General features: G+C 52.2%; 1 protein-coding gene across 1 annotated transcript; it reads right to left on the minus strand.

Annotated features, from left to right (window-relative positions):
• Nucleotides 1-2,475: 2,475 nt before the first annotated feature.
• Nucleotides 2,476-11,011, minus strand: LOC125509243 (endoglucanase 22-like). The gene is made up of 4 exons (XM_048674170.1): nt 9,990-11,011; nt 9,601-9,801; nt 9,270-9,524; nt 2,476-3,338 (listed from the first exon to the last, which is right to left on the minus strand). Exons 1-4 carry the CDS (start codon nt 10,455-10,457, stop codon nt 2,652-2,654), a joined length of 1,611 nt encoding a protein of 536 aa, XP_048530127.1. The 5' UTR covers nt 10,458-11,011; the 3' UTR covers nt 2,476-2,651.
• Between the last annotated feature and the right edge of the window lie 913 nt (nt 11,012-11,924).

Here is an 11,924-nt window from a genome sequence, read left to right on the forward strand (position 1 = left end):
TGATACTACCGGAACAGGGATTCGCCTAAGCACCGCTACGATATGACCGAGGTAGATTATGGTGGAGGGGGCACCGCACACGGCTAAAAGATCAACGATCAACTTGTGTGTCTATGGGGTGCCCCCCTCCCCCGTATATAAAGGAGTGGAGGAGGGGGAGGGCCGACCCTCCTATGGCGCGCCCCATGGGGAGTCCTACTTCCACCGGGAGTAGGATTCCCCCTTCCCTAGTTGGACTAGGAGTGGAAGGAAGGGGGAGAGGGGAAAGGAAGGGGGGGCGGCCCCCCACCCAATTCGGATTGGGCTTGAGGGGGCATGCCCCCTCCTAGGCCCCCCTCTCTTCTCTCCCACTATGGCCTAATAAGGCCCATATACCTCCTGGGGGGTTCCGGTAACCTCCCGGTGCTCCGGTATATGCCTGAACTCACCCGGAACCATTTCGACGTCCAAATATAGTCATCCAATATATCGATCTTTATGTATCGACCATTTCGAGACTCCTCGTCATGTCCGTGATCATATCCGGGACTCCGAACTACCTTCGGTACATCAAAACACATAAACTCATAATACCGATCGTCACCAAACGTTAAGCGTGCGGACCCTACGGGTTCGAGAACTATGTAGACATGACCGAGACACGTCTCCGGTCAATAACCAATAGCGGAACCTGGATGTTCATATTGGCTCCCACATATTCTACGAAGATCTTTATCGGTCAAACCGCATAACAATATACGTTGTTCCCTTTGTCATCGGTATGTTACTTGCCCGAGATTTGATCGTTGGTATCTCAATACCTAGTTCAATCTCGTGACCAGCAAGTCTCTTTACTTGTTCCGTAATGCTACATCCCGTAACTAACTCATTAGCTACATTGCTTGCAAGGCTTATAGTGATGTACATTACCGAGAGGGCCCAGAGATACCTCTCCGACAATCGGAGTGACAAAACCTAATCCCGATCTATGCCAACTCAAAAAACACCATCGGAGACACTTGTAGAGCACCTTTATAATCACCCAGTTACGTTGTGACGTTTGGTAGCACACAAAGTGTTCCTCTGGTATCCGGGAGTTGCATGATCTCATAGTCATAGGAATATGTATAAGTTATGGAGAAAGCAATAACAACAAACTAAACGATCATCGTGCTAAGCTAATGGATGGGTCAAGTCAATCACATCATTCTCTAATGATGTGATCCCGTTAATCAAATGACAACTCATGTCGATGGTTAGGAAACATAACCATCATTGATTCAACGAGCTAGTCAAGTAGAGGCAAACTAGTGACACTCTGTTTGTCTATGTATTCACACATGTACTAAGTTTCCGGTTAATATAATTCTAGCATGAATAATAAACATTTATCATGATATAAGGAAATATAAATAACAACTTTATTATTGCCTCTAGGGCATATTTCCTTCACCTACATGCCTCCTCCTTTAGTTGCAGTCACGTTGTACCCCTTGCAGTTGTAGGCGGGTTGCAACACATGCAATTACAAACATAGTGGTGGACATGCAACTGGCTAACCCCCTTCCTTTAGTTTCAGGCAGAACAACACGTGCAGTTGCAACTGTAGTGGTGGACATGCAACTGGACAACATCCCTGCCCCTCTAGTTGCAATCGCGTTGTATTTCTTGCAGTTACAAACACGTTGGGACACATGCAATTGCAGGTTGTGTTATGGAATTCACTCAATTCAAGTTACACACAACAAAGGTAATGCAAATAGATGAAAAAATAAAATAAAATAAAATAAGAAGGAAAAAGGAATAAATTTACCAAAATAAATATAAATGTCAAAAAATATAACTAAAATATTTGAGAGAAAAAACACAAAAACATGAATGGAAAAAAAGAAGGAAAATCAAAGATATACAAAAGAATAAAATGAATTTGAAATAAGAAAACAAAAACAAAAATTGCAGCCAAACAAAAAAACAGACAATAGAAAAGGCCCCAATCCCCCGCCAATCATCGCGCAAACCACGACGCTACAAAAAAAGGACAAAAAGAGAGCAGCTCAATCCCCCAATCATTATATGCGGGCCATTTACACAAAAAGTTGACGGTGCACATCTTAAAGCAGAAAGCAAATCAGATGGTCAGGGAAACCCGATTAACTTAACCACGTGGAACAACCCATCCCATTTTCTGGTCCTTCTATTGCGATTTCCTATGATTCTCGATCTACCGCCACAGGCTACAGCCGCTAGGCCTTGCCGCCACGAGTTGTGACGGCAAGTGACACACGTCGCTTGCCGGGTGCCGCCACAGTAGTTTTGTCAATTCCACTCAAGTGACGGCAGAGATGGTTTTTTCTGTCATCACACTCATGCACGTGGTCCAAAATGTCAAATATTCGTTAAGGAACTTAAAAGACTGAGGCACCTAATTTCAGTAAAGTTTAGAGCTCTTTAAATTTGCTTTCTGAGGCACCTAATTAACTTCAGAATACAAGTATCTAATCTTCACCATCCTGATCGGTCTCCTCCTTATTGTTCATTCACTTCTATCCTTTGTTCTTTCCTTTCACTAAATAAATCTCTCTCATATTAACACTTCAAAAAAAGATCTTATATGGAAGTAAGTCCGTATACGAGAAAGAAAAAAGAATGCCCCACCCAAGCTAATGCCACCTTTATCTACAATTCGCCGAGAGCCCCAGCGCCGTCCCTGGGCGGCACCCCTCCTCCTCCTCCGCCGCCGACAGGTTGTGCAGCCTGGCGAAGACGGCGACCATGGGCGCCGTGTTGTATGTGCACGCCTCGGTCTGCACGTAGTTGGCGCGGTCGTCCCTGAACTCGTCGCGGCAGTTGGGCCCGCCGACGATGGCGCCGGTGAGCACGTTGGGGTTGGGCCGCTTGCTGGCGTACCAGTGGTCGAACCCCTGCATGCAGCCGATGAAGCGGTTGTTGGCCTTGTGCGACACGATGGAGGCGGCGCGGTGGTGCACCTGCGCGGGGAAGCGCGGGCCGTAGCCCACCATGTAGCTCAGCCGCAGCGGGTTGCGGCCCAGGATGTAGTCGGCCTGCGAGCGCGCCAGGGCCAGGAGCTCGGACGGCGGGACCGCCGGCGCGTCGGGGCAGCGGAGGCGGGCGCCGGCGCCGGCCAGGTAGCGCGAGTAGACGGTGAGGAGGAAGGCGGCGCTGGAGGCGTACTGGAGGTTGTTCCACTGGCGCACGTACAGCATGCCGCCGGGGCTCCGGTCCACGTTGCTGCCGTTGTTCAGGCGCAGGCACGCGCACAGGTAGTGCTCCGCCTTGGCCCTGTACTGCTCCAGCACCACCCGGTGCCGCTCGCCCTGCGGATCGCCGTCCAGCAGCAGCTGATGAAAAAAAGAAAAGTCCCCAAATCAATGTCGCACAATCCACGAGTTACCAACACAGCAAAAATCACCTAGCAATGCATTACTGTAAAAAAAAAAGAAGGGCAGTATCTGTGACAATGGTTGCTGAAATGATTAAATCAACAAAATTATTCCGTACTAGTAGTATTGATGAGTTATGCAAATGGCTTGAACGAAATGCAGATTCCCGGAGAAACTGAGAACCAGCTCGATCGATGGATGCAAGCTGTAACTATCGAATCTGTCTTTAATTCGGCGCAGTGCTGCTGCTGTCGGTGGCTGCGAGCGAGCGAGGCCACATGGTGTACTCGCCCGGCCGGCGTCGCTTTCCCTCTGACTGCAGGCAAGTATATCTTCCACTCTCACTGACCAGCTAATGGACTCCAGAGGAGCGATGCTGGCGCATGCAGACGGGAGCATCGGCCACGTCGTCCTCCGATGTTAACCCTTTCAGTTGAACCGAACGAGCGAGTGAGTGAAAGCCGGCTTCTCGTTTTGCCTCAGCAGGTGATGCCCGGTGGGGAGCTTCGAATCGAAGAAAAACAAAGGACGGAACATCTTGATTCCATTTGCCGTTTCAGAAATTCTGTGCCTGATGAATATTCCATCGCCTCCAGAAAAAGGTTAACGCTGCACAAACTTGCAAACGACAGCAATACTAGCTATGCACAGAGCGCATTTACCTCATGAAATAATGCATCTATGCCTGGCTCAAGACGAGTAAATATATATACTCCAGCTTAGCACAGCAAAAGCTGCCAGCGCCATGAGGTGAACACTTCATGGTGAAAGTTGAGGGACAGCCCAAAATACAGACATCATCCTTTAGAGAAACAGTCATAAGGATGGGAGTTAATTAACTGGGCACATCTCTTCTTCTTAATTAATCGATAAGGCAAATATTTTGCCTCCGTTTTGAAAAAAAAAATAAGGATGGGAGTTGACACGGTGTACCATGATGGACAAAACCTATGTATACCAGCTCAACTACCGCTATGATTGCGATATTGGCCCTGTTTGGATACTATAACTAAGTTAGAGGTTAGAGTTATATTTTAACCCTAAACTAACTATAACCAAAGAGATATTTGGATGGTAAGGTTAGATTGACAATAAATATTCTTTCTTTATCATTTGACTACTTTGGACCCTATTTGGATGGGAGAGGTAACTTTTTTACTATTTTTTTAGTGGGCCCAGAAGAACTAACCCAAATAAGCTCCTCTAGTGTGGGCTAGTTTTTTGGGGTGGGTTAGATCCAACTAACCCACCATGTTTGGATACTTTTGAGTTATTTGAGCCCCAACTAACTAAAACTAACTCTAACCTAGGAATCCAAACAGGCCATTAATTTGCTTGGACCATCGTATAAGGCTGCCTGTAATGGGAGTATTATAAGTAGTATCATGCATGCCAACTAAGCAATTTTGATGAAGTGACATAAAATTAAATGAAGAAAGATAGGCTTGAGTATCATATCATTGATACCGTATCATATTAAATGATGTGCTACTTTGTGTCATGCATGGCAATAAATGTAGTCCTCTATGATACCAACATATGATACTATGCATTAGGGATTGTAGTATCATAGACTAGTATCATATGCATGATACTAATATATAATATTCTCTATTACAATCAGCCTAATCGTACTGCCGTGCCAGGAGCCCCTATGGTTAGCTATAGCTAGCTAGCTAATTGCTTGGAAATGAAGCATGCTCTTTTCTTGACGCCATGTGCGTGCGAAGGTTTCAGCTGGGAGTATATGCAGCAGTGAGTACGAGGACATTTATTTGTATAACCGGCGCTCGATCGGAAAGAAGAAGAAGGAGCACGCTACCAATATATTTTTAGCATCTTGTCAGTCATGTCATGTCCAAGAAAACATGTCCACATCGCACAACTAGTTGGCAGACGCCTTCAAAGCAGCTAGCCTATTCATTGCTTACTGCTTTTTAAAAATAAAAAGGAAAGTCGATCCACGTTATACTCACCTAGATTACTGATTTGGCTCCCTTGACTCCTTAAATTTTGGTTCTCATGTAGTAAGTGACATCACCATAGAATTTTGTTGTGTTGTTCTTTCCTTCTGTTTTTTCTTCTTTCACATATAATTTTCCATGCTCCACCTTTCTTATGGTATTTTTAACTCACCTAGATGAGAATTATTTAGTTCTCATCCATCGGCATATAATCTTTTAATTTTTTTGTATTTTTCTTTTCTTTTTTCCTGCTCTTACTTTTTCATTCTCCACTTGTTATTGTATTTTTTAAACAAATTATGTAAAGATAATTGCACACGATCGGTGGACCATGCAACTACATTTGGGCGTGATCGGTGGACATGCAGCCGCACATGGTCATCAGGCGTGCAGTTGCGCGTGAGCGATGACATGCGATGCAGTTGTGCGCAGATGTGCAACATGCAATTGTAATTACCCGTGGCGTGGAAAAAGACATAAACAAAACCTAAAAGAACATTAAATGAAAAAACAAAAAGAAACAACAAATAAAAATCACACAAATCTTCACATAAAAATAGATGATGCAGGAGGTAGATGAGACTTAATTAATTCTTATGTATTAGCGAAACTGTTTACTAGCAACACGAACACATGTTTATTCAGGCAATATCTTTTTCGTTTTCTGGTTCCCCCTAAAAGTTTTCCTCCTTCCGAAGAAAGGCGACTCCCAGGCGACAAGGGCTTCCTACCTCCCATCGATGTCGCTGCCGGTCCACCTCATCTCATGTGGCCTTAGGGCCATGGAAATGTGTTGTACCATGGCCTTGCCAGCGGGAGGGCTCTTCGTCCATTTTAGGTGTTTTTTTAGGTCGGTTAGGGTTTGTGTCCAAGTCAGGAAGGCAAGGCAGGCGGCGGCTCCCGGTAGATGGAAAAGGTCCTCTCAGCTCAGCCCCCGTCCCAACGGTGCGTTTAGCGTCATCGAAGGGACTCTGGAGGTGTGTCTGTTGTGGATCTCGTGGGATTTGATTAGTGTTGATCTTCGGTGGATCTCCATGGATCCAGTCTTCCTTCGTCTGTGATCGTGTGTCTACATATTGGATCCTTCATGTTGCTCTCGTCCGCTGGTCGTGTGGGCCTTAGCATGATGACTTCTCAACTGTCTACTACAACAAGATTTGTATGGCTCCAGTGAGGGAGGCGACGGCGGCGGCCCACCTTTGGATTTCCAGTGAATATAGTCGTCCTTAGGTGGTCTATAGACCTGGATGTAATTTTTATTACTTAAGGTGTTTTTAGTGCTGCCATGACAGTTGATGTATAGATCGAATTTCTTTTCGCAAAAATAATAATATTGTTTTCTCAAGTAACCCACATAGGTGACCATAAACTCACAACGGTTTCATCCGACGTGTTTGAGGGGCTGGCGTGCCTCACCTTGTCTTTGCGGAGTCGGTGCTACTTAGGAGGGGCCTTCGTGGAGATGATGACACAAAATGGATGGTCGGTTCCAATGCTTGCTCGGTCGACGGAGTCGAAACTGACTAGTCGCTGACCGGGTGGTCGATTGTTTGGCGTAGGCCAGCATGGGTCTCAACACCTATTTGTGGCGAGGGCTACGTTGATGGCCGAGTCGTAGTGGCTAGCTCGCAGAGGAGTAATGGTGGCATTGGATGCCATGCTCGACGAGGCTGTTCCACTTGACAGCGTGTGCATATTTGTGTTGGTAGCTAGGTGCCTAGGTTGGCCGAGGTGCCCTGACTTTGCGGACGTGTTGTCACGGTATTTATTTATTTTTGCTATTTTTCAAACAAAAAACGTTGATGCAAAACTTCCCATAAAAAGGAGATTTTTGTGGTGCAAGCTCGTCCGGCAGAAGAAAAAAAAAGGCGCAGTAAGAAAGCTACTGCGCGACAACGCCGCTTCCGGACCGACGGACACCCTCACGACAGGCCAGGTCACCCATCCCACTCACCCCTCTGTAGACCAGGACGTCCATGTGGAATTCTAGGAGCATGGTGGGGCCCCACGAGGCCACCAAGTGTAAAGTGCACGGCCAGGGACAGAAGAGAGTGAGGTGATTTCTTGCTCCGCATGCAAGTGATGCGACGACACCGTCGGCCAGTCCTCCAGATGATTTGCACGGAAGCGATTTCTTGTCTAGTTCCCTCCTCCGTAACGCGTGGCGTGGGGGTCTACGAGGGGGGAGCGAGTGACACCGCCAGCGTTTTGCCGGGTTCCCTGCAGAATACATGCAGCGCCATCGGTCGCCCGTGTCTTTTCCCGCGCGTCAGTTTTGGCCTTGACCAAGTTAGTTAGCGGCCCTACCGCAGGCCTCGCGAGCGAGAACAAAGCCCCAAATTTCCTCCGTTTTTGGCCGGTTTCTGCTGCAACCGGGGGCGGGAGAAAGAAAAATATCTGCGTCTTCTGCGCGCGCTCCTCGCGTCAGCAGCAAATTAAAAGGTGTACGCATAATCGAATCCAGCAGAGCAAAGCAGATAGATGGCCAGCCAGAGGATATAGCGGCGGCCGTATACTGATCTCAGCACGCACCGGACGCCATGTGCCAGGCCATCGATCGCTTTTCAGCACCGGGATCCTGCAGCGTCCGTACGTCCATGGCTGGCGTCCGATTTCTCGCTGGTGCGGTGTGGCCGTGGCAGGGTCAGACTGCCAGGGGACGCCGGATAGCCAGCCTCACCGGCTTGTCGACGCGCTCGTAATAATTCGTAATTGAGATGAGACAGATGGCGACAGGGTGAGGATTGACGAGACTCCGATAAAGCACCACCTCCTACTAATCCGAGACAAAGGGGACGGCTATAGCTTCCTTCCCTTTTCCTCCGTAAAAACCACTCCTACCGCCGAGAAAGGATCAAGTCGTGCCTTGCTGGTTAAGCCTACGTATGGAGGCCGCCGGGCGGTTCAGTTTCAAACCCTACCGGGTCGGGTCAGGGAGCAGGTGTGCGGTCGGAGGCTTTTCCTGTGTTTAGCGGCAGCACGGCTCAAGTTTTTCCGGAAAGGAAACCGAATAACCCTGCCTTGTTCGGTTCCTTCAGATTTGAAGGGGTTTGGAGGGGATTCAGAGGGATTAAATCCCCCACAAGTCAAAATCCACCTCAATCCCCTCCAATCCTCTCCAATCCCCTTGTGGGAGGGATTAACCGAACAAGCAAAGCGGGGCGAGCGCGATGTGGACAGGAAAAGCAAAGCCCCGGCTTAATTAGCAAAACCCCGCGGCTTTCAGGCGGGAAAGTCCGCCCCCCTGCGGACCGATCCAGATGCTCGGCCATGTGAGTGAGTGCAGGGCGCTCCCGCTGATCCCCGGCCATCATCATTGCGGGAACCTGATCTACCGACTGGCTCGCTCCGAGCGAACAAGTGGACTTGTTAGTCGCTGATGATGAACAGCGACGTGTTTTGGAGCTATGTAGTGTCTGTGGATGGATCTCAGTCCACTCATCACCGTCTGATGGGTGGATCGCAGGTGGAGTGCATGAACAGGTTTGATTTTTTGCATCTGAGCGCGCCTAATGCCTGCTCGGGCTAGGCAGGGTCGTATTGGGCGGTACGGAGGTGTGGATCCTACATGGCTTCTTTCGGGGAGCAAGAAAGTGTTTCGGCCATGTGAGACATTAATTCCCCTTTCTTAAGCAACAACCGTCTAGTGTTTGTCGTCGTGGGAGTGAGAAAAAGAGTACTGTTACGAATACTCCTACTTGGCAGCGCAGGACTGTTCGTGGCTAGGCGTACTAGTTTCAGCGAGGGGACATGCACGGTCGTAGGGCCTTGGTAGCACGGCTCGGCTCAACCACCAGCACCAACTTAATTTACTGATCAACCATGATGAAAGGGTCATCAAGTGCTGGAGTATTTCTGATGAGAGCGAATGTACTTGGCAAGAGTAGAGCAAGTAAAAAAATGGGGAGTTTCGGGGTAGTAGTACCTTGGAGGCGAGGACCTGGAGGCCGGCGTACTTGACGTCCCAGCTGAACTCGGTCATGGCCCATCCGACGCCGCCGAAGCAGTCGGCCTTGTCGACGGCGTAGCGGAGGAACTCCTCCTTCCCGGTGGCGCGGTGCAGCCAGAAGGCCGCCCACAGCAGCTCGTCCCGGTACCCGCTCACCGACGCGTAGAAGCTCCGCACCTCCGCGATGCTGCCGTCGTAGTTGCCCCTGTACCTGTCCCCGAACTCGAACAGCTGCACGCACAGTCGCAGTCAGAATCAGATACAGGTAGCTTGGCGACATACGTCCCGTACTGGTGACGAGTTTAACCTGTTGCGCGTGGTGGAGGAGGATGTGGGAGTAATGCGGGTTGGAGGCGCGGAAGACGATGGCGGCGGCGGCGAGCGCCGCGGCGGTCTCGGCGACGAGGTCGGAGCCCGGGTTGTCCTTGTCCACGCGGTACGCCTTCCGCGACGTCGTCATGTCCTCCGGCCGCTGCCAGCAGTAGTGGTCCGTGTCGCCGTCCCCCACCTGCGGGGCCCCCCTCGTCAGACATCCGTCCGCCATCAAGCCCATCATTCGCATCGCAGCGCTAAATTAATGGCGGTCGCCTCGGGCATCCGCTTTTCCCGTGTCGTCTCGAAGCGGTCGCGCGGGCGATCGGACGGTCGTGGCGGTAAAAAAAAGGAGGAAAATGCGCAACGTGCGTGGGTGCGTACCTCGGCCCAGTAGACGAAGGGCTCGGTGTGCGCCTTGATGAAGTAGTCGGTGCCCCACTTGATGGCCTCCAGCGTGTGCTGCCACTCGCCGGCGGCGGCGATGTCGTCGCCGAACTCGATGGCGCCCCAGGAGAGCATGGTGACGGTGAAGGCCATGGGCAGGCCGAACTTGACGTGGTCGCCGGCGTCGTAGTACCCGCCCACCAGGTCCACGCCCTGCTGCAGCCCGTCGGTGATCCCCGAGTGCCCGCGCCACCTCACGCGCTGGTTGTACGGCAGCCGCCCGGACCGCTGCGCCTCGAAGTAGAGCAGGCTCTTGGACAGCGCCTCCCGGTAGTCCGGCTCCGCGGCGGCGGCATCGCAGCCGAGGGACAGTGCCAGGGCGGCCGCCTGCAGGAGCACCAGCGCGGCGGCGGCGGCGGCGGCGACGGGGCTGCCAGCTGCCCGCCGGACGCGGCCCCGGCTCATGGCACGCGCGCCGACGTACGGCAGCGGTCACCACGCACCAGCGCGTCGGTCTCACGCTCCCCAAAGCCAAGCCCGCGATCAGGGCCCTTGTGCTTAGCCGGAGTGTTTGCTTGCTGCCCCAGTTTCCAGTGGAGACCCTTTCTTTCCTTTCTCTCCCCCTTTATCTCTATCTTTGAAAGTGTCTGACTGTCTGATCCGGGCTGGGTTGTAAGCAACTGACGCTATTATGCGCGTGTAAGCACGCAAGCAAGGGAGGCCTGCGTCAAAGTCTTTCCAGGTGCGCGAGATATGACGGGCGGGGCCCGCGCACGTACGTACGTACCGCCGCCGTCTATACGGCGTGGCCGTGGCGTTGGCGTACCCCCCGCGACACGTACGCGCGCGACCGGTGCGCTCGTTTACGTGTCCGCGGCGCGGCCCCGCGCGCGGCCAAATGGGCGCCGACTGACGAGGCGCTTCGCCGGTGGCCGCAAGCTGCGTTGCGTAGAGCGCTCGGCCTCGGCCTCGGCGGGGCGCGGCACGGCGGGGGTGGGGGATGGAGATCGGAGGTCAGTGGTTGGACGGACCTGATCACCGCTCCTGCAGCTTGATTGTGGGTGAGCGACATTAATACTGGGTGGCTAAGTAGGGGAGGGGATTATTGACCGACCGTGCAGGGGCAGGCAGGCAGGCAGGCATCGAGTGAACACAGGGCGTGCTCCGACCCCACGCTCCGCGCTGGTTACCGGCAGGCCACGCGTACCCAACGCCCACCGGGCTTCATTCAATGGTGCAGCCGGGCCGGGGCGAGGATAAACAACTGTCGGTAGTACGTTGGTAGGGCATGACAGGCAGTGCGGCCTGGCATGGGCGGCGCGTGCGTACACGTACGTGCCGGACTGCCGCGGCCACGGACAGATCGGATGAGCTGGGCTCCCGACGTGCGTGCGCGCGGAGGACCGTGGTGACTACGGTATACGCGTATGAGGCTCCGGTAAGAAAAGAGAGGAAGCTGTCATAGTGCGCATTGGCTGGCAATGGCATGGCGCGACCGACGGAGGATGAAGCAAGGGTGCTCGCCGACGAGCGGATGCGGACGAGAAACTGCGCATGGAACAGACGCCACTATTAATCACGACGTGCACGTGTCGGTATCCACCAGCCACGGCGGGAACTGAACTGGCAAGCAAGCAAGCGAGCCAAAGGTGACATCGCGCGGCGTGGACGCGTCAGTCGATGCCGACGGCGGTCTCGCGAACTGCGGGACGTCACTACGTGCCCGCCGATCCGCCGGTCGCCGGCGACCATGCACGTCCCAGTCTCGACCCACTCACGCGTCACGCGACACCTGATCTGGGCGCAATAATCACGGCGACCCACCGCACACGCATTACGGCTTTACGGCCCGCCTGATTGACTCCGTTCGCCGGCCGGCCGCCGGCGCCGCTCGTTACGTGTCGTCGGCGCGGAAACTTTGCGCGGTCCGGA

The sequence above is a fragment of the Triticum urartu genome, chromosome 5, assembly GCF_003073215.2.
Source record: "Triticum urartu cultivar G1812 chromosome 5, Tu2.1, whole genome shotgun sequence".
Lineage (NCBI taxonomy): Eukaryota > Viridiplantae > Streptophyta > Magnoliopsida > Poales > Poaceae > Triticum > Triticum urartu.

Coding starts and splice junctions, on each gene's coding strand:
- LOC125509243 (XM_048674170.1), bottom strand. CDS start 10,457: ATGAGCCGGGGCCGCGTCCGGCGGGCAGCTGGCAGCCCCGTCGCCGCC. Junction 9,525..9,600: donor TCCTCCACCACGCGCAACAG/GTTAAACTCGTC, acceptor CTGTGCGTGCAG/CTGTTCGAGTTCGGGGACAG. Junction 3,339..9,269: donor TCCAGGTCCTCGCCTCCAAG/GTACTACTACCC, acceptor TTTTTTCATCAG/CTGCTGCTGGACGGCGATCC.